Genomic DNA, 20,485 nt, shown 5'->3' with positions numbered 1-20,485 from the left:
CAAGATAAAATTGATTGAATAATGTTGCTTTTAACACAGGGGTGTCAAACTCGTTTTTATTGAGGGCCACGTCGCAATTATGGATGCCCTCAGCGTAACCGTGTATATATATTGTTGCGACTGGCCAGTATTCCCTCTCAGGGAATTAAAGTCACTGGTCAATCCCAAGTTATTTCGATGACATACAGTATATGCTGAGTAAGAAGGACCATCAAGACAGAATAGGAATGTTATCAAGTTTTACTGAAGCTTCAGGAGACTAGCCCACATCAATGCAGTCATACCGTCATCTCGGGATGGTCTAACATTCAAACGGAAAGAAATTACTTCTTGAATCGGAAAGCAGTCCCCCCAGAAAGGAATGCCTAAAACACTACACAGACTTCTGTAGACAAAGAGAAACTGGTATACAGAGTATACATGGAAAAATACTAGCTGCTCCAAACATGACTATGAATAAAGAAAGAACTCTTAAACATATATGCATTCTCCACAATATGAATATGACCGTATAATAGATTTGTCACACAATTGGAAAATTCTTATATTTTTTACAGATTGATGGATAACTTGCCTTGAAATTGTAAGTCAACATGGCAAGCAGATATCAAGTGTTTCTTTTTGACCCCCTTCCCAAAAAAAGAGTCTTGGAACCTCAGATGATATTAAAGTGTAGAACATATGCAATTGCATGTGCAATGTTTTTCTGTCAAAAATTAAAAAATAAATACATCTAGCCAGAAAGTACTTTTTATTTTTTATTTCCAGCCTTTCACAAGCCACCTAAAATGAAATGTTGAGCCACATAAAAATGAAGTGGAGGGCCACTTTAAATGATGTGGAAGGACAGATCAGACCCTTGACAACTGTGCTTTAATATGTTGAATGTCATTATAATGACTGACAGGAGTTTTTGTGTAAAAATAGACAGTTTTATGTCTTCCACAGCTCCTTTACCACATGGGTTTCCCCAGGGCTCAATCCTTGCCCCAATCTTATTTGCGCTTTACCTTCTCCCCCTTGGTTCTATTTTTAGGAAGTACGATATTGCATTTCATTTTTATGCCGATGATTGCCAGATTTATTTTCCCATGGCACAAAATAACAAGGTTCAACGTCTTATTGACTGCCTGCACGAAATCAAAGCCTGGCTTTCACCTAACTTCCTGAGCCTAAATGAAGACAAAACAGAAGTTATGTTGTTCGGTCCAAGTCGCTCCCCCTCCCCCAACGTTGACCTCAGCACTTTGACCCCGTATCTCAGCGACTGTGCACAAACCTGGGGGTAAAGTTCGACTCAGATTTTAATTTCGAAAAACAAATCAGCAGCGTCGTACAAAAAAGCTTTTATCAATTACGCCAAATAGCGAAAGTGAAACCGCTTCTATCGGGACATGATCTCGAGAAATTAATCCACGCCTTTATCTCGACTCGTTTAGACTACTGCAATGCCCTGTACGTAGGCATTAGCCAGGCCTGCAGCTCGTGCAGAACTCTGCTGCTCGTCTGCTAACACAGACCCGCAGACGTGAGCACATCACCCCTATATTAGCGTCCCTTCACTGGCTCCCTGTGCGTTACAGAATCAACTTTAAACTCCTTTTATTTGTTTTTAAATGTCTAAACAACCTCGCGCCAACATATCTCTCCGACCTCCTTCAGCCTTACTGCCCCACCCGATCCCTAAGATCAGCCGATCAGCTGCTGCTGACGGTCCCGGACACAAGGCTGAAGCTTAGAGGTGACAGAGCTTTCGCTGCTGCTGCTCCCAAGCTCTGGAACGACCTACCTCTGAGTGTTAGACAAGCCTCCTCTCTTCCTGTTTTTAAATCTCTCTTAAAAACATACTTTTATTCCATAGCTTTTAACAAAGAGTGATACCCATCCTGCAATGGTGCCCCATAATACACCTGCTGTGAACCTGTTTTTATATTTTATTTATTTATTTTTATCGTGTTCTGTTTGTGTTGTGTTGTGTTTGCTCGGTTCTCGTATTATTTTTAACCTGCCCATTGTACAGCACTTTGGCTACCCCTGTGGTAAATTTTAAATGTGCTTTATAAATAGAGTTGATTTGATTTGATTTATAATCACAATAAAACACAGGGCAATTTTGGCAATCAAATATTTATTTTAATCAGCATTTGCAGAACAATATACAAAATAATACAATAAACAAAATAACAAAAGTATTCCCTTTTTCTCCTTCACTACATAAAGTTTTGAGTCACACAAAACGCATATCTAACATGAACATTAAACTATTTGTGATATCATCACTCAGGTATCGATCTGGTACCTATGGTGCCCTTGGTATCGATAACATCGATATTTGGATTGATCTGCCCATTCTTAAAATTTGCGCTTATATCTTGGTTTTGACGAGATTCTTTTTTTTGCTTTATTTTTAAATGCTAAACCAAACTATCCTAAACTAAAATAAATATAAATACCAAAACAGTATTATACACTTCCCAGCCACAGTAGTACTAAATTAGACAAGTCAGGAGCCATTTTGAAAAACAACATTTTAATTTTGCTTCATAAAACCACTTCTTCGCCAGCACATGTACATAACTACCTACAGTATATCTATACTATGATTATGGCTGTGTTTTCTCCAGCATATTGAAAATCTGTGTAAATGTTTCTCACTTAATTCTGTTTTGGAATATGTAATATTACTCACAAACAACCCATCAAATGTGTGTAGCTGCTTTTCTTATCACCACTCACTAATGAGATAATCTGGTATCATACACACAGGGGCTCACTTTTTGGGTGACTTCTTACATATGACGTTACACTTCCATGGTGTAATAATCTTGTTGCACAAACTGGACAGGAATTTATATTTTCTGTTGTGTGTCTGCATGTGTGCGAGCAGTCATTTCTTACACCAATAACCTTAACCACGAACGGAGCATTTAAAAGGTTCTTCTCCATGAGTGCTAAAATGACTCCCTGTTTAGAGAACCTTTTACTACAAATTGAAGAAAGGGTTTTTGTGTGTGTTTCAGCATGTGTTGACCCTAAAATGTTATGTCTTAGATGTATTGATGGGAGCCTATCCCGACTTGCAGCTGGTATAGGCTCTAGCCACCCCCGCTACCCTAAGAGGGACAAGCGGTAGAAAAATGGATGGATGGATAGAAGACTTGTATTGAAGACTTCACAATAAAGAAGTCTTTGAGAGTTTTCGCCACCGTTAAGCAACTAAAAGGTTACTTGTGCTACCATAGTTGCCTTCTGGGTAAATCAGTTACCACAAATTTAGCAACTCATTGTTTTTTCTCCTGAGTGTGTTCTCATGTGATGAGACAAAGTTCCACTTTGAGTGTAACTTTTACCGCATATTGAACATTTGAATGGTTTTTCTCCAGTGTGAGTTCTTATGTGTCTTACCATGTCTGCATTATAAAGGAATCTTTTGTTACAGACTGAACAACTAAATTGTTTTTCTCCAGTGTGTTTCATTGTGTGTCGGGTCCAACCAGCTCTGGAAAAAAAGCTTTTGCCGCAATCTGAGCAATTAAATGGTTTTTCTCCAGTGTGCGTTCTCATGTGTTGGGTCAAATTGCTATTTTTAGTGAAGCTTTTGCCACAAACTGAACACTTGATTGGGTTTTCTTCTGTGTGTGCTCTCATGTGTTCGGTCAAATACCTCTTCTGTGAAAAGCTCTTGTCGCAAACTGAGCAGATGAACGGTTTTTCTCCAGTGTGCGCTCTCATGTGGTCAGACAAAATGCTCCTTTGAGCATAGCTTTTACCACAAATTGAACAACTAAATGGTTTTTCACCCAAGTGTGTTCTCACGTGGTAAGTTAAATTGCTTTTTTTAGTAAAAATTTTGCCACAAAATGAGCAGCTCCAACTTTTTACTGTCTTCTCTTTATGGTGTTTGCTGTCAGTCCTCATATCACCTTCACAGTCTGTGTCGCTGCTCAAAGTTTCTTCAACCTCGTCTTCAGCCTCACTATGTGAGAGCGGCGCTAAAATGTTGTCTGCTTGTGGTTTCTCTTCGTCATCTTCAGTCTTCACCGTGACAACCGTCAGTGGAAACTTGGTGAGATCAGCCTCCTCCAGTCCTAGATGACACTCTCCTTCTTGTGAGATCCAAAGTTCATCTTCTTCCTCTTTAATGTGGGGGGGCTGTGACGCTTCCTGCTTCAAAGTGGAGCTCCCCCCCAGCGACTGAGAAGAAAGTTCTTCAGGATGACCAATCAGCTGCTGGACATCTGCGAGACACAACACAAACACACTTTAGAGCTAAAATAATCCATGGGATGTTTTTTTAAATTCGCTACACACTATTTTTCTATGCACTGTGTTTGTTTGTATCTATTTCAAACATGGAAACAAAACTTTTAACAAAGTGGTCACTGCAAACTTGTGTGTTCGTCGATTCTGCTCCCTTGTACTGGAGTGTGTGCCACCATTCTTGATTACCTCTGAAGGAACTCTGAAGAAATGTTCATCCTTTTCGTGATTCGAACGGTTCGCACAGCTGAAAATAACACAATTATGGGGTGTTTTTCTTCGAGAAAGGCTAAATGGCGCCGAGTACCCGTTGAGAACAGACACCGTTGGACTACCGCGCATATTTAATGAGCCGTACATGACTTAATTAAAATCCAAGCAATAATACAACACTTATTTACAGTGTCATACAAAGTTTAACACGTCCGAAACGGAGTAGGAAGAAGCAGATCTCTCTAATCCTACCCCTTGTCCATTTTACAACTATTACTATCAACTATCACTTCCTACATTCAATCTTCAACATGCATATATACATACTGTCAGGTTGAAACAACAGTCAGTACAGTCTTCCACCACGCTCTGACGAAAGATTGTACGCCTCCTCTTTTATTTGGACTTTCCCTGATTACATGGCAACAGCTGTTTCTAAAGGAAGGGGGTCGTAAACAGCCGTCGCCTTTGGTTACAAAACAGTTCAAAGAAAAGGTGCCTGGAGGGGGGTCAGGTCCTGCTTCCTCTCCGCTTTGTAGATCTCGGGTCAAGACCAAATCTTCCTGTGGATTACAATACATTAAAGAAACCGACACCTTCATGTCGCTTCCCATCCTACACAGTGGAGTTTTACAAGCCTTTTGATTGGTAAGATCAAAGACAGCTTTTGTCCTCTCGCTGTCCTCTCATGGCAACACAAAGTTTTGTGATAACTTAGATACAATTATTCTGACACATACATATTAATAATGAATACATTCTCATAAATAAATAAGTTATCATAAAATTTGAACTATTTCCTAAATTAGATCTAATTGTACGTTGCTTAAGTTCTTTGCTTAAGCCATTTTTAATTTAACCCCACATATGAATACACCAAAGATTTTAAGTGTTTTATGTGCATACAAAAGTTTTAAGTTTCATATTTCCCTCAGGTTATATTTATGACTAACATCTTATTACATGCGATTACATTACCCATCATAATGGTACTTATGCACATAACAAAATGACCAGTGATGCTGTGAGTCCCCAGAACCCACAGGTGGTGGTTTGAGTGGGTCCTGGAAAAACTTAGAGGGTCCCTAAATGGATCATTTGATAACCTTTACGTGAACGCTTAGAGGGCGCTCATTTCCAAAGTATTTTAAGCATTATGTTCCGCTCACTCGCAGCTTACACCAGGTAATGGCGTAACACTCGCAGCTTACACCAGGTAATGGCGTAACAACGGCCGCATGTAGCATGTGCACTAGCTTCGTGGGTTAGCTAATAGTAGCGATCTAGATAGATAACTGTCATAACAACACGACTGCAAATTGTTAGTTCTTATGTTTTTACTTTTCTAAAAATGTTCCTTTAGTGGTGGAATGATATGATACGGTTATAATTAACTGATGGATTCATTTATGTTGAAAATGTATCTGGAATTAAACAGAACCGAAAAGGCAACTGTCACGAGGGCATGAAATACACATTATAAATAGAAAAACAATTTGTAACAACACAAATAAAAGCCAAATAAATTAGTAAAATTATAATAAAAACAACTCGTTCTAAAAATATAATTAGAAGTGTTGATTTGAACAAAAATAAAACATTTTTAACCGCAATCGATATGCCTGTTTTGTTGAGAGTAGTGTATAAGTAGTGTTTACACTACCGTTCAAAAGTTTGGGGTCACCCAAACAATTTTGTGGAATAGCCTTCATTTCTAAGAACAAGAATAGACTGTCGAGTTTCAGATGAAAGTTCTCCTTTTCTGGCCATTTTGAGCGTTTAATTGACCCCACAAATGTGATGCTCCAGAAACTCAATCTGCTCAAAGGAAGGTCAGTTTTGTAGCTTCTGTAACGAGCTAAACTGTTTTCAGATGTGTGAACATGATTGCACAAGGGTTTTATAATCATCACTTAGCCTTCTGAGCCAATGAGCAAACACATTGTACCATTAGAACACTGGAGTGATAGTTGCTGGAAATGGGCCTCTATACACCTATGTAGATATTGCACCAAAAACCAGACATTTGCAGCTAGAATAGTCATTTACCACATTAGCAATGTATAGAGTGTATTTCTTTAAAGTTAAGACTAGTTTAAAGTTATCTTCATTGAAAATAAGGACATTTCAATGTGACCCCAAACTTCTGAACGGTAGTGTATGTAATAATGTATTAAAAAATTGATCATTTGACCTACACAGGTATCCCACCTGGCCCAAAATTAACCTCAGAACAAGTTAAATGGCTTATTATAATAATCAAATGACAGCAGTTATTTGAATTAGATTATTTTCTAACACAAGTGATCTAGCCCGTTGACAAAGAAAGCAACAAAACAGTCGTGTATGAATCATTTGAGACATTAACAACTTTTAGAGATCAATTTTAGTTTTACTTAAAACACTGACCTTTTGCACAACGAGTGGCAAAAAAAACATGGGATAAAGTGTACGATCATGTCACTTTTTGTCTGTAAAATACATCATCACATTTCTTATTGGCATTTATGTAACCTACTAACATTTCATGATTGATATCCATACATTAAAGGCCTACTGAAATGAAATGTTCTTATTTAAACGGGGATAGCAGATCCATTCTATGTGTCATACTTGATCATTTCGCGATATTGCCATATTTTTGCTGAAAGGATTTAGTAGAGAACATCGACGATAAAGTTGGCAACTTTTGGTCGCTGATAAAAAAAGCCTTGCCTGTACCTGAAGTAGCGTGACGTCACAGGTTGTGGAGCTCCTCACATCTGCACATTGTTTACAATCATGGCCACCAGCAGTGAGAGCGATTCGGACCGAGAAAGCGACGATTACCCCATTAATTTGAGCGAGGATGAAAGTGAGAGTGAAGGATTAGAGGGCAGTGGAAGCGATTCAGATAGGGAAGATGCTGTGAGAGGCGGGTGGGACCTGATATTCAGCTGGGAATGACTAAATCAGTAAATAAACACAAGACATATATATACTCTATTAGCCACAACACAACCAGGCTTATATTTAATATGCCACAAATTAATCCTGCATAACAAACACCTCCCCCCTCCCGTCCATATAACCCGCCAATACAACTCAAACACCCGCACAACACACTCAATCCCACAGCCCAAAGTACCGTTCACTTCCGCAAAGTTCATACAGCACATATATTTCCCCAAAGTTACGTACGTGACATGCACATAGCGGCACGCACGTACGGGCAAGCGATGAAATGTTTGGAAGCCAAAGCTGTACTCACAGTAGCGCGCCTGCTATCCTACTCAAAGTCCTCCTGGTTGTGTTGCTGCAGCCAGCCGCTAATACACCGATCCCATCTACAGCTTTCTTCTTTGCTGTCTTCATTGCTCATTAAACAAATTGCAAAAGATTCACCAACACAGATGTCCAGAATACTGTGGAATTTTGCGATGAAAACAGACGACTCAATAGCTGGCCACAATGCTGTCCCAATATGTCCGCACAATCCGTGACGTCACGCGCAAACGTCATCATACCGAGACGTTTTCAGCAGAATATTTCGCGGGAAATTTAAAATTGCACTTTACTAATCTAACCCGGCCGTATTGGCATGTGTTGCAATGTTAAGATTTCATCATTGATATATAAACTATCAGACTGCGTGGTCGGTAGTAGTGGCTTTCAATAGGCCTTTTCACAATCCTTTTTTTTTTTTTTTACCTACATTAGAATTCTTGATAAATGCCAGTAGAAGAAGCACAAAAAACGTGTTTGTTTCAACATAATAATCGTTAAAAGACGGTTAGCTAAATAGCACGCGTAACACGCTGTTAATGATACTGATTGGCTGTGTGTGAACTGTGTTAAATGGAACTGGCAGTTACATTTTATATGTGCTGTTGGAGTTTCCCACTTTTTGTGTGGCAGTAAACGCATCAGCGGCTGAGTTGTCTGTTGGTGAGTGAGAGATAGAGAGACAGACAGACAGAGACACAGAGAGAGAGAGAAATAGAGAGAGAGAGAGAGAGAGCAGAAAATGACCAGTTCTGCTTGCTAGTAAATGTATTGCTAATGTTTTTTTGGTGTGTTTACGGCCGTCAAAGAGTTTTGTTCAATAAAAGTGATCGATGGACCTCCTGTCCTCCTTAAAATGTCTCCACAGAAGTTACAATAATTGAACCGTGTTGACAAACGCATATATTTGCAGGGCGCGGTTACGTCAGCAGTAGAGATGTCCGATAATATCGGCCAATAAATGCTTAAAATGTAATATCGGAAATTATCGGTATCGGTTTCAAAAAGTTAAATTATTGACTTTTTAAAACGCCGCTGTACGGAGCGGTACATATCCGGTAAAACACAGACGTAGGGAGAAGTACAGAGCAGTTGCGTCTTCCAGTAAGTAGCCCCTCCCCTCTCCCCTCCCCCTCTCCCACACACAACACAGGAGTTGACGACTGCAGCATGAGAGGTTTACTGGCGACGCTTGATGACCTCATCAAACCGCCGCGAGCGGATCATAACAACAACAAGAGTGTGTTGTTGCCGGTGCTGTAGCCGTGGCTAACAAGTGAGCTCGCTCTGTGACTGACTAACGACACCATTTCCATGGTTTGGGATTATTTTAAAGTGTGTCTGACGGATAAAAAACTGGCAATTTGCAATGACTGCAAAAAGTTGGTTATGCGAGGAGGAACCAAGACGTCTGCCTTTAATACGAGCAATTTGATCTCCCACCTCTTGAAGAATCATAAGGAGATACACGATGAATACAAGCGGAAGATGGATGAAAAGCAAACACCGAAAGCAGCTTGCAGTGAACAGAGGTGCCCTGTCTCAACGCAGCATTTCAGAAGCTCTGACTGACTGCTAGGCCACTTCAAGCACTCACCACTAGCTTGCAGCACATTTGTGTTACTCATACAAATACGTTAGAGCAGGGCAGATTGAGCCCAGTTTATAATTCCCTGTTATACAGTATGCCAGGAGGACTATGTTATTGTTTACTTTATGACTCTAGTATACTCTGGACTGAAGCTGTGTGCCTTCATTGTTTTTTGTAGCTGTTGTTTTGAGGCATGTTTAAAAAAAATAAAAAATAATGCACTTTGTGAAAGTCAAAGTATAGTACTTCCCATAGTTGTAGTGCAGGGGTGTCAAACTCATTTTAGTTTGGGGGCCACATGTAGAAAAATCTCCTCCCAAGTGTAAAATCACGGCATGATAACCTAAAAATAAAGACAACTTCAGATTGTTTTCTTTGTTTAAAAATAGAATGAGCACATTCTGAAAATGTACAAATCATAATGTTGGCGTTTTTTTTACACTTACGGTACATGTTGCGGTTAATAGTATTCTATCTTTATTTGTCGTTATTTATACTTTCTGAATAAATTATGTGATAATGTTCATCAGTCAACTCATTGGTGTTAATTTTCAATCTATGAAAATAAAAAAATTATATCAAAATCAAATTACAGTATGTTATTCATGTAGTTTGATAATTTTCCTCAACTGATGCACTAACATGTGGTTTATTTTGTACATATGTAGCATCATCTACAAAGATACAAATAATTGCTATTGTGACATCTAGTGGACACATTTAGAACAGCTGTTTCTTTCATTTAAAAATTTTAGGTTAATTTTCATACTTAGCAAACTCATCCCGCGGGCCGGTTAAACCTGTTTGCGGGCCTGATCCGGCCCTCGGGCCGTACGTTTGACACCCCTGTTGTAGTGGGTATCAGGATTATCTCAGGGAGAGCATGTCCCAAATTCCAAGCTGCTGTTTTGAGGCATGTTCAAAAAAATAATGCACTTTGTGACTTCAATAATAAATATGGCAGTGCCATGTTGGCATTTTTTCCATAATGTGAGTTGATTTATTTTGGAAAAGCTTGTTACATTGTTTAATGCATCCAGCGGGGCATCACAACAAAATTTGGCATAAGAATGTGTTAATTCCACAACTGTATGTATCGGTATCGGTTGATATCGGAATCGGTAATTAAGAGTTGGACAATATCGGAATGTCGGATATTGGCAAAAAAGGCCATTATTGGACATCTCTAGTCAGCAGTGGACACCCTAGAACGGAGGTCGCGACCCGCATGTGGCTCTTTAGCAGCGCCCTAGTGGCTCCCTGGAGCTTTTTCAAAAATGTATGAAAATGGAAAAAAGATGGGTGCACAAATTTATTTTTTGTTTTAATGTGGTTTCTGTAGGAGGACAAACATGACACAATCCTTCCCAATTGTTAGAAATCCCAATGTTGTATTAAAAATGCTTCATCGATGAGAGTATTTGGCGAGCGCCGTTTTGTCCCACTAATTATGGCGGAACCTTGAACTTGTAAACACACGTACAACTTTCTCCGACGTTGCCACAGAAAGACGTGTTTTAAGTCACTCCTTTGTCCACCAAAGTTTTTATGCGGTGCGTGAACACGTGAATTTTGTTGATGTTATTGATTTGTTGGAGTGCTAATCAGGCGTATTTGGTCAGTGCATGACTGCAAGCTAATCGATGCTAACATGCTATTTAGGCGAGCTGTATGTACATATTGCATCATTATGCCTCGTTTGGAGTTATATTTGAGCTCATTTACCTTCCTTTACTTAGGTCCTCTGTGTATTTAATTTGTATTTGCATGTCTCATGACACATTATCTGTACGTAATATTGGCTGCATTTCTGATAGTTGTTTGTGTGCCATGTTGTTCCAGACCACAGCAAATGTTACCCAGCTTGCAAAGAATATAATAAATGAATTAGAAGTAGACAGCCTGCCGTTTCCTTTAACTTGGACACACACATATATACCTTTGGCCATTCTAAGACCGTTTTTTTCCAGGAGTAATCTCATCTTCTGAGGAGCCTCCGTTTTACAATGTTGTAAAAATGTGTAGAATAAATATTACATTTCAACATTTCTGTCAACGAAGATTTGCAAAAGCCTGCGACACATAGTCATTTTGATAGTAGGCTAATATAGCTAATATAGACACTTCATTATAAGACTTATATAAGGCTTTTTAATTTTTGGCGGCTCCAGGCAGTTTTTTGGGGGTATTTTTGGTCCAATATGTCTCTTTCAACAGTTTGGGTTGCCGACCCCTGCCCTAGAGGGACCAGTGGTCATGACATCACAAATACCGTAGGGGAGGGCAGGCTTTGAGGAGCCAGGCGGCAGCACAAGCCACAACCGAGAGACCAACGACAATTTTTAATATTATCGACTCATTTTATCGGTTGATTTTTCATTATCGGAAATATCGATGTGACGCCTTAATTGCCATAATCGGTATCGCTGATAACATTGTGCATCCCTAGTTGTATTTATCCTATTTTTGAGAAGAAATGTTGTACATTTGAGGACCAGGTTATTATTTGCTTTATAACTTATTTTAGACGTTTGTAGCTGTACCAAATAATTGGATTTTAGTATTTTCAATTTAACAAAGAAAGAGTTTGTGTGTTTTCTATAATCAACATTATGTTTTATTCTTACTGGTCTTATTTGTGAGATCGTTAGTGACTGGAGTGTGCTTTTACAATAATTTCCCCATATTTATTTACAATAACTCAAGATATGGTAACACGAGCAAACAATAGAGAATGAAGAGGGTTTTAGTGCAGAACATCCATCCATCCATCCATCTTCTTCCGCTTATCTGAAGTCGGGTCGCGGGGGCAGCAGCATAAGCAGAGAAGCCCAGACTTTCCTCTCCCCAGCCACTTGGTCCAGCTCCTCCCGGGGGACCCCGAGGCGTTTCCAGGCCAGCCGGGAGACATAGTCTTCCCAACGTGTCCTGGGTTTTCCCCGTGGCCTCCTACCGGTCGGACGTGCCCTAAACACCTCCCTAGGGAGGCGTTTGGGTGACATCCTGACCAGATGCCCGAACCACCTCATCTGGCTCTTCTCCATGTGGAGGAGCAGCGGCTTTACTTTGAGCTCCTCCCGGATGACAGAGCTTCTCACCCTATCTCTAAGGGAGAGACCTGCCACCCGGCGGAGGAAACTCATTTCGGCCGCTTGTACCCGTGATCTTGACCTTTCGGTCATAACCCAAAGCTCATGACCATAGGTGAGGATGGGAACGTAGATCGACCAGTAAATTGAGAGCTTTGCCTTCCGGCTCAGCTCCTTCTTCACCACAACGGATCGATACAGCGTCCGCATTACTGAATACGCTGCACCGATCCGCCTGTCGATCTCACCATCCACTCTTCCCTCACTCGTGAACAAGACTCTGAGGTACTTGAACTCCTCCACTTGGGGCAGATCTCCTCCCCAACCCGGAGATGGCACTCCACCCTTTTCCGAGCGAGAACCATGGACTCGGACTTGGAGGTGCTGATTCTCATCCCAGTCGCTTCACACTCGGCTGCGAACCGATCCAGTGAGAGCTGAAGATCCTGGCCAGATGAAGCCATCAGGACCACATCATCTGCAAAAAGCAGAGACCTAATCCTGCAGCCACCAAACCAGATCCCCTCAACGCCCTGACTGCACCTAGAAATTCTGTCCATAAAGGTTTTGAACAGAATGGGTGACAAAGGGCAGCCTTGGCGGAGTCCAACCCTCACTGGAAACGTGTCCGACTTACTGCCGGAAATGCGGACCAAGCTCTGAGACTGACCGTACAGGGAGCGGACCGCCACAATCAGACAGTCCGACACCCCATACTCTCTGAGCACTCCCCACAGGACTTCCCGAGGGACACGGTCCAATGCCTTCTCCAAGTCCACAAAGCACATGTAGACTGGTTGGGCAAACTCCCATGCACCCTCAAGGACATATTTAGCTTTATTCATGATTGAAATATTTGCTACCTTACGTTGTACATTTCTATTGTGAGCTTTCCAGCTCATCTTGTCATCTATTATTACACCAAGTAAAGTAATTTCCTTCCCTCTATCGATGTCAATGCCCTCTATTTGTATTTGAACATCTTGTGTATTGTTACCGAATAGAATTATTTTAGTTTTACTTAAGTTTAGTGATCCATTGTTGTAAGTTATCTATTTCTCCTGCTATGGTTTTCATTAGCTCCCATATGTTCTCTCCTTGGCAAAATGCAGTAGTATCGTCTGCAAATAGTACTAACCTTGAGTCTTTTATGAACTTACAGATCTCCTTTACATAGAGGTTGAATAATGTTGGTCCGAGCATTGACCCCGGGGGAACATGGCACCTTTAAACTGGCCAATGTGTATTCACCTAGCTTCATATATTGCGTCCTATTTGTTAGGTAGCTTATCACCCAATTTAAAGCCAACCCCCTGATGCCATACAAATATTTGTTGATTAAAATGTTTTGATTAACTTTGCCAAATGCTTTTGTCCAGAGATACTCCAGCAATACTGCTAATGATCTTTTGCATGGGTCATTTTTTCCCTCTGTGATTTCAAATTGTGCCATTGTTGTAGAAATGTTAGATCTAGACCTGTATTGGATGTCTGCAAGTATTTTTTTAAAAATAAAATGTTCTAACCTTCTGTCAGGTCATTTTTCAATCTTAACTGAGACATGTCTGTCATTTGTGAACTAGGGTCCATCTACAGTCTTATACATCGATACTGCTTTTGCTATTTTTCTTTTGTTTGGAAATTTTCCCGTTTGAAATGATAAATCCCAAATATACACTTTCAGGTTCGGAAAGCTTTTTATGACCTATTTTATTATTTCCACCCTCTTACAATCAGTTAATGTTTTGGACTACATTAAATGTTTTCACCATTTCAGTTAATGCTAAAGCTTTCTTGACATGAAATAACGACACTTTGTAACCAGCATTAGTGACACAAACACTAATTTGTTACTGAGGAAGAAGATACAACATACTAACTAAGATGGCTAACACCAGCTAGCTAACATGACATGAAGAAGAGAAGCACAGACATAATGTTGTTGTACTTTAACACTAAAATAAAGTTACAATTGAGGCAGCCAGTGAATCAAATCAAGTCTTTCAAACATGTTGAGAATCCGTATTTAGCTCCTGTCTATTTTCATTTGATAGTTTTTAAAATCTTACCAAGGAGTGTCTTTTTTATCAATTATTTAATGTTGTGATCTTGAGCAAATTAGCTTTTTTTTTTAACAAAAACATTTGTGACCACAGTTTTAGGTTGAGCAATAGTAACATGCAATAAAACAGAATTGTATTTATCGTTTATTCATTTGGAAAGAATTCTGTTATTTCTTGCTATCTATCTTAAATACATATGCTCCACTTTCATCATCTTCTATTATATTGTCTCAAAATAACTAACTGAAAAGTTATTTTTCTCTTCTTTTAAAAAACATGTTCACATTTCAAAATAACACTTGTTATATTGTAATTATCACACCATACATTGAAAACAGTAGGTTTTTGCTTTAAGTGGCCATATCATGATTTTTTTCCAACATTTAAAAGACTTCCTTGTGGTCTACATAACATGTAAAGGTGGTTATTTGGTCAAAATGTTGCATAGATTATGTTTTTAATAAATTTTAAAGCTGTTAAAGGCCTACTGAAAGCCACTACTAGCGACCACGCAGTCTGATAGTTTATACATCAATGATGAAATCTTAACATTGCAACACATGCCAATACGGCCGGGTTAACTTATAAAGTGACATTTTAAATTTCCCGCTAAACTTCCGGTTGAAAACGTCTATGTATGATGACGTATGTGCGTGACGTCAATTGTTGAAACGGAAGTGTTCGGACACATTGTATCCAATACAAAAAGCTCGGTTTTCATCGCAAAATTCCACAGTATTCTGGACATCTGTGTTGGTTAATCTTTTGCAATTTGTTTAATGAACAATGGAGACTGCAAAGAAGAAAGCTGTAGGTGGGATCGGTGTATTAGTGGCTGGCTGCAGCAACACAACCAGGAGGACTTTGACTTGGATAGCAGACGCGCTATCCGACACTGGCCGCCGACCGCATCTATGATCGGGTGAAGTCCTTCGTCGCTCCGTCGATCGCTGGAATGCAGGTGAGCACGGGTGTTGATGAGCAGATGAGGGCTGGCTGGCGTTGGTGGATAGCTAATGTTTTTAGCATAGCTCTGTGAGGTCCCGTTGCTAAGTTAGCTTCAATGGCGTCGTTAGCAACAGCATTGTTAAGCTTCGCCAGGCTGGAAAGCATTAACCAGGTATTTACATGTCCATGGTTTAATAGTATTGTTGATTTTCTGTCTATCCTTCCAGTCAGGGGTTTATTTATTTTGTTTCTATCTGCAGTTAAGCCCGATGCTATCACGTTAGCTCCGTAGCTAAAGTGCTTCGCCGATGTATTGTCGTGGAGATAAAAGTCACTGTGAATGTCCATTTCGCGTTCTCGACTCTCATTTTCAAGAGGATATAGTATCCGAGGTGGTTTAAAATACAAATCCGTGATCCACAATAGAAAAAGGAGAAAGTGGGGAATCCAATGAGCCAGCTCGTACCTAAGTTAATATGCGTCCTGCACTGCACTCTAGTCCTTCACTCTCACGTTCCTCATCCACGAATCTTTCATCCTGGCTCAAATTAATGGGGTAATCGTCGCTTTCTCGGTCCGAATCGCTTTCGCTGCTGGTGTAAACAATAGGGAAATGTGAGGAGCCTTTCAACCTGTGACGTCACGCTACTTCCGGTACAGGCAAGGCTTTTTTAATCAGCGACCAAAAGTTGCGAACTTTATCGTCGTTCTTCTATACTAAATCCTTTCAGAAAAAATATGGCAATATCGCGAAATGATCAAGTATGACACATAGAATGGATCTGCTATCCCCGTTTAAATTTTAAAAAATTCATTTCAGTAGGCCTTTAAGACCGTTTCTTCGCCGTTTTGTGGGCGGTTTTATTTACGTGCCTCCACTGTCACGTTGTGTACTTTCACGTGTTTATCAAAGATTTGATTAGGTTATGATGGCTCAGGTGTGATTCCCTACAATAGGGCCCAACAGCACACTGGATTCCAGTTAACTGAAATACCACAACACTGGATATTGTTCAGATAAGTATAATTTAAGAACTTGCACACAAAGCAACACTGGAGGTGACTATGACGTGCACACTTTCAGCGCATGCGTATTAGGTCGCGTTGCCACGGAGGCGGGAGGGGGTCTTAAACGGCGGCATTGTTATGTGTGGACACGGATAAGGTTAGGTGGGATTTACCCTGGATAACCTTATCCTGATTAGTGTAAACGGGGCCTGAGTGGAGGCAAGTAAAAACAGGGCATCTTCAAAAGACGAAGATGGTCTGTAAAACATAATCTATGCAAAATGTGGACCAAAGAACCACCATTACATGTTGCGTAGACCAGTGGTGCCCAACCTTTTTTGCACCACGGACCGGTTTACTGTAGGCCAGGGGTCGGCAACCCGCGGCTATAGCATTTACATACAGCGTGCCAGTCCAGCCACATGTTGCATGTTGTTATTACTTGCACACACAGGAGACAGCAAAGCATACTTACTCATCAGCCACACAGCTTACACTGACGGTAGCCGTATCAAACAACTTTAACATTGTTACGTTACAAATATGCGCCACACTGTGAACCCACACCAAAAAAGAATGAAAAACACATTTCTGGAGAACATCCCACCGTAACACAACATAAACACAACACAACCATTACCCAGAATCCCATGCAGCCCTAACTCTTCCGGTCTACATTATACACCCCCGCTACCACCAAATCCCCCCACACATCAACCCCCCCCCCCCCCCCCTCTCCGTGCGTTGGTTGAGCGGAAGAGTTAGGGCTGCATGGGATTCTGGGTATTGGTACCGTCAGTGTAAGATGTGTGGCTGCTGATGTAGTACGCCTTGCTGTCACTTACGTGAGCAAGCTAAAATTGCATTCTACGTGTGGTCGAGCAGGTACACTGTTAGGGTAGACTGTAGAGGGCGCCGAATGCAGTGTCATCACGCTCTGATATTCGGGAGTCTCCCCGGAAAAATGAGAGGGTTGGCAAGTATGATGCGCCAGTCATTCAAACCTCGTGGGCTGCACTAACATCAAATTTCCACTTTAAAGTGCGTGCCGGTGCGTGTGTCGGAGACCCCTGGTTAACATAGCACAAAGCATTTAAGCATACAACATAGCACAAAGCATTTAAGCTTTGTATGCGGTGTTTTTCATTTTAAATTTTAAATTTTTTTTTGTGGCTCCCATTACTTTCTTTAATTTGTGAAACTTGCCAAAATGGCTCTTTGAGTGGTAAAGGTTGCCGACCCCTGCTGTAGGCAAATCATTTTCAGGGACCGGCTTTCCACTTGTGCCAGATAAATACAGCAAAAATAAGTGCATTAAAAATACAACTCATGATAACGTTGAATTAGTGGGAGCCCTGGGCTTGTTTTCTTTGCAATTGAGATTTCTAGCAGGTTACCATCAACCTGCTAGGGACTGCAGATGGGAATCGTCCTTTGGCTACAATCTGTCACATTTATACTTTATATGTTCATTAATGTGCATTGTATCATGTCACAAAGTTAGAACAAATATAACAAATGGCAACTTCCTATGAGGAGTTTTATTGGGGTTAGGGTTAACCCCATAAACAAGCTTATTGGTGTGTCTAGTTCAGTCGGAGTAAATGCAGTCGTTTATAATTTATTTAAAGTTTCTCTGCTGCCCGGTAGCAAATGTGTCACGGACCGGTACCAGTCCCCGGACCGGTGGTTGGGGATCACTGACGTAGACCACAATTAAGTGGAAGAAATGTAGAAAAAAATAATCATGATATGAGCCCTTTAAGTCTTTGAGAAACAAGAGTCCACGTCTGAAGGAGGAATTTCTTGTAGAAATGTGAATTATATTTATATAGCGCTTTTCTCTAGTGACTCAAAGCGCTTTTACATAGTGAAACCCAATACCTAAGTTACATTTAAACCAGTGTGGGTGGCACTGGGAGCGGGTGGGTAAAGTGTCTTGCCCAAGGACACAACGGCAGTGACTATCAATCAATCAATCAATGTTTATTTATATAGCCCTAAATCACAAGTAGGATGGCGGAAGCGGGGGATCGAACCTGGAACACTCAAGTTGCCGGCACGGCCACTCTACCAACCGAGCTAATACGCCCCCATTTCTCGTAGAAATATACAATTAGATATTTGCCTTTTGCAATTTAAGAATAATGATTTTGATTAGAGATGTCCGATAATGGCATTTTTGCCGATATCCGATATTGTCCAACTCTTAATTACAGATTCCGATATACACACTCGTGGAATTAACACATTATTATGCCTAATTTTGTTGTGATGCCCCGCTGGATGCATTAAACAATGTAACAAGGTTTTCCAAAATAAATCAACTCAAGTTATGGAAAAAAATGCCAACATGGCACTGCCATATTTATTATTGAAGTCACAAAGTGCATTATTTTTTTTAACAAGCCTCAAAACAGCAGCTTGGAATTTGGGACATGCTCTCCCTGAGAGAGCATGAGGAGGTTGAGGTGGGCGGGGTTGGGGGGGCGGGGTTTCGGGGTAGGGGGTACCGGGGGTGTATATTTTAGAGTCCCGGAAGAGTTAGTGCTGCAAGGGGTTCTGGGTATTAGTTCTGTTGTGTTTATGTTGTGTTACGGTGCAGATGTTCTCCCGAAATGTGTTTGTCATTCTTGTTTGGTGTGGGTTCACAGTGTGGCGCATATTTGTAACAGTGTTAAAGTTGTTTATACGGACACCCTCAGTGTGACCTCAGCCTGTATGGCTGTTGACCAAGTATGAGTTGCATTCACTTGTGTGTGTGAAAAGCTGTAGATATTATGTGACTGGGCCGGCACGCAAAGGCAGTGCCTTTAAGATTTATTGGCGCTCTGTACTTCTCCCTACGTCCGTGTACACAGCGGCATTTTCAAAAGTCATCAATTTTACTTTTTGAAACCGATACCGATCATTTCCGATATTACATTTTAAAGCATTTATCGGCTGATAATATCGGCAGTCCGATATTATCGGACATCTCTAATTTTGATCTTAACAACATACTTTAAAGGCAACAAAGTTCAACTATACAACATTTATCTTGGTTTCTAATGGATAAAATAACAACTATTTGGTAACTTTCTTTGACTTTATGAGCTGTGGCACTTGTGGAGAACTTCCCAATAATCCAAAGTCGACAGTAATGAAATTATTCTTGTTCTTTATTACCTCCAATCCTCTGCAGGTTGATGTAGACATGTGGTCCAGTCTTCTCTTCGCACACTGCACATCTCTGACTCTTCCCCAACATCTCTTCTTTCAAATCTCTATTTTCTTTACACAAGCGCTTGTTTTGCTCTTCCACTTTCTTCATTTGACTTTTGCATTCTTTCATCTCCTCTGATGTGAACTCCACTGCCTTCTTCAAGCTGACAATCATGGCGTTTCTTTGTTTGACTTGCTCAACAAGATCGGCTATTATCTCCGCGACGGTCTTTTCAGGGTTTATGATAGCCTCCAAAATTGCGTTGTTGGAAATTTCAAGACGCTCTTTTTTATCTGCAGTTTTCGTCTTTATCTCCGTTGGTGATTTGCTGGAAGTTGGTGGCGCTGATTCTCTTTCACTTTCTCTTTTAGCGGACGTCGCCATCTTAGCATAGCAGTAGTCGTCCATCTTCTATCACGTCTTCAATCTTCACTTCAGATAACACTCCATCGCTGCAAACTCAACCTCCGTTTCGTGGGTTTTTAGAAATGACGCATCGTGGAGAATCTATATAGCTGTGAGATCGTACATTTACAACTTCTGTAGGTAGCCTCAGCGGCTCAGTTCGCCATCTTGGTCGCCACCAAACCTACTCAGAAACACGATCGCATTGCGCATGTGCGGGATCGACGTCATTTCCTTTAACTTGTGTTTACACGACGGAGATTCTGCAACCTTTTAGAATGTTGTGTTTTATTTATGAAAAGAAAAACGTACAGGGGTTACAATAAAGTAAACAAATACGTACACATGTATGCCCGACCCTTTGACACGATTAGATGTTGATTATCTCTCTAAGAATTGGTTACAATACAGCCAACGACAGCGCGGGAAAGTGTACAAA

At 40.6% G+C, this 20,485-nt stretch overlaps 1 protein-coding gene across 1 annotated transcript; it reads right to left on the bottom strand.

The window, feature by feature from the left end:
• Positions 1 to 2,150: 2,150 nt before the first annotated feature.
• On the bottom strand, positions 2,151 to 20,236 carry LOC133632321 (zinc finger protein 37 homolog). The gene is made up of 2 exons (XM_062024697.1): positions 19,605 to 20,236; positions 2,151 to 4,238 (listed from the first exon to the last, which is right to left on the bottom strand). Exons 1-2 carry the CDS (start codon positions 20,047 to 20,049, stop codon positions 3,274 to 3,276), a joined length of 1,410 nt encoding a protein of 469 aa, XP_061880681.1. The 5' UTR covers positions 20,050 to 20,236; the 3' UTR covers positions 2,151 to 3,273.
• Positions 20,237 to 20,485: the final 249 nt, after the last annotated feature.

This window comes from Entelurus aequoreus, linkage group LG17 (assembly GCF_033978785.1).
Source record: "Entelurus aequoreus isolate RoL-2023_Sb linkage group LG17, RoL_Eaeq_v1.1, whole genome shotgun sequence".
NCBI lineage: Eukaryota > Metazoa > Chordata > Actinopteri > Syngnathiformes > Syngnathidae > Entelurus > Entelurus aequoreus.
The sequence above is the reverse complement of the archived record's forward strand: the minus strand, read 5'-3'. Positions and strand labels throughout refer to the sequence as shown.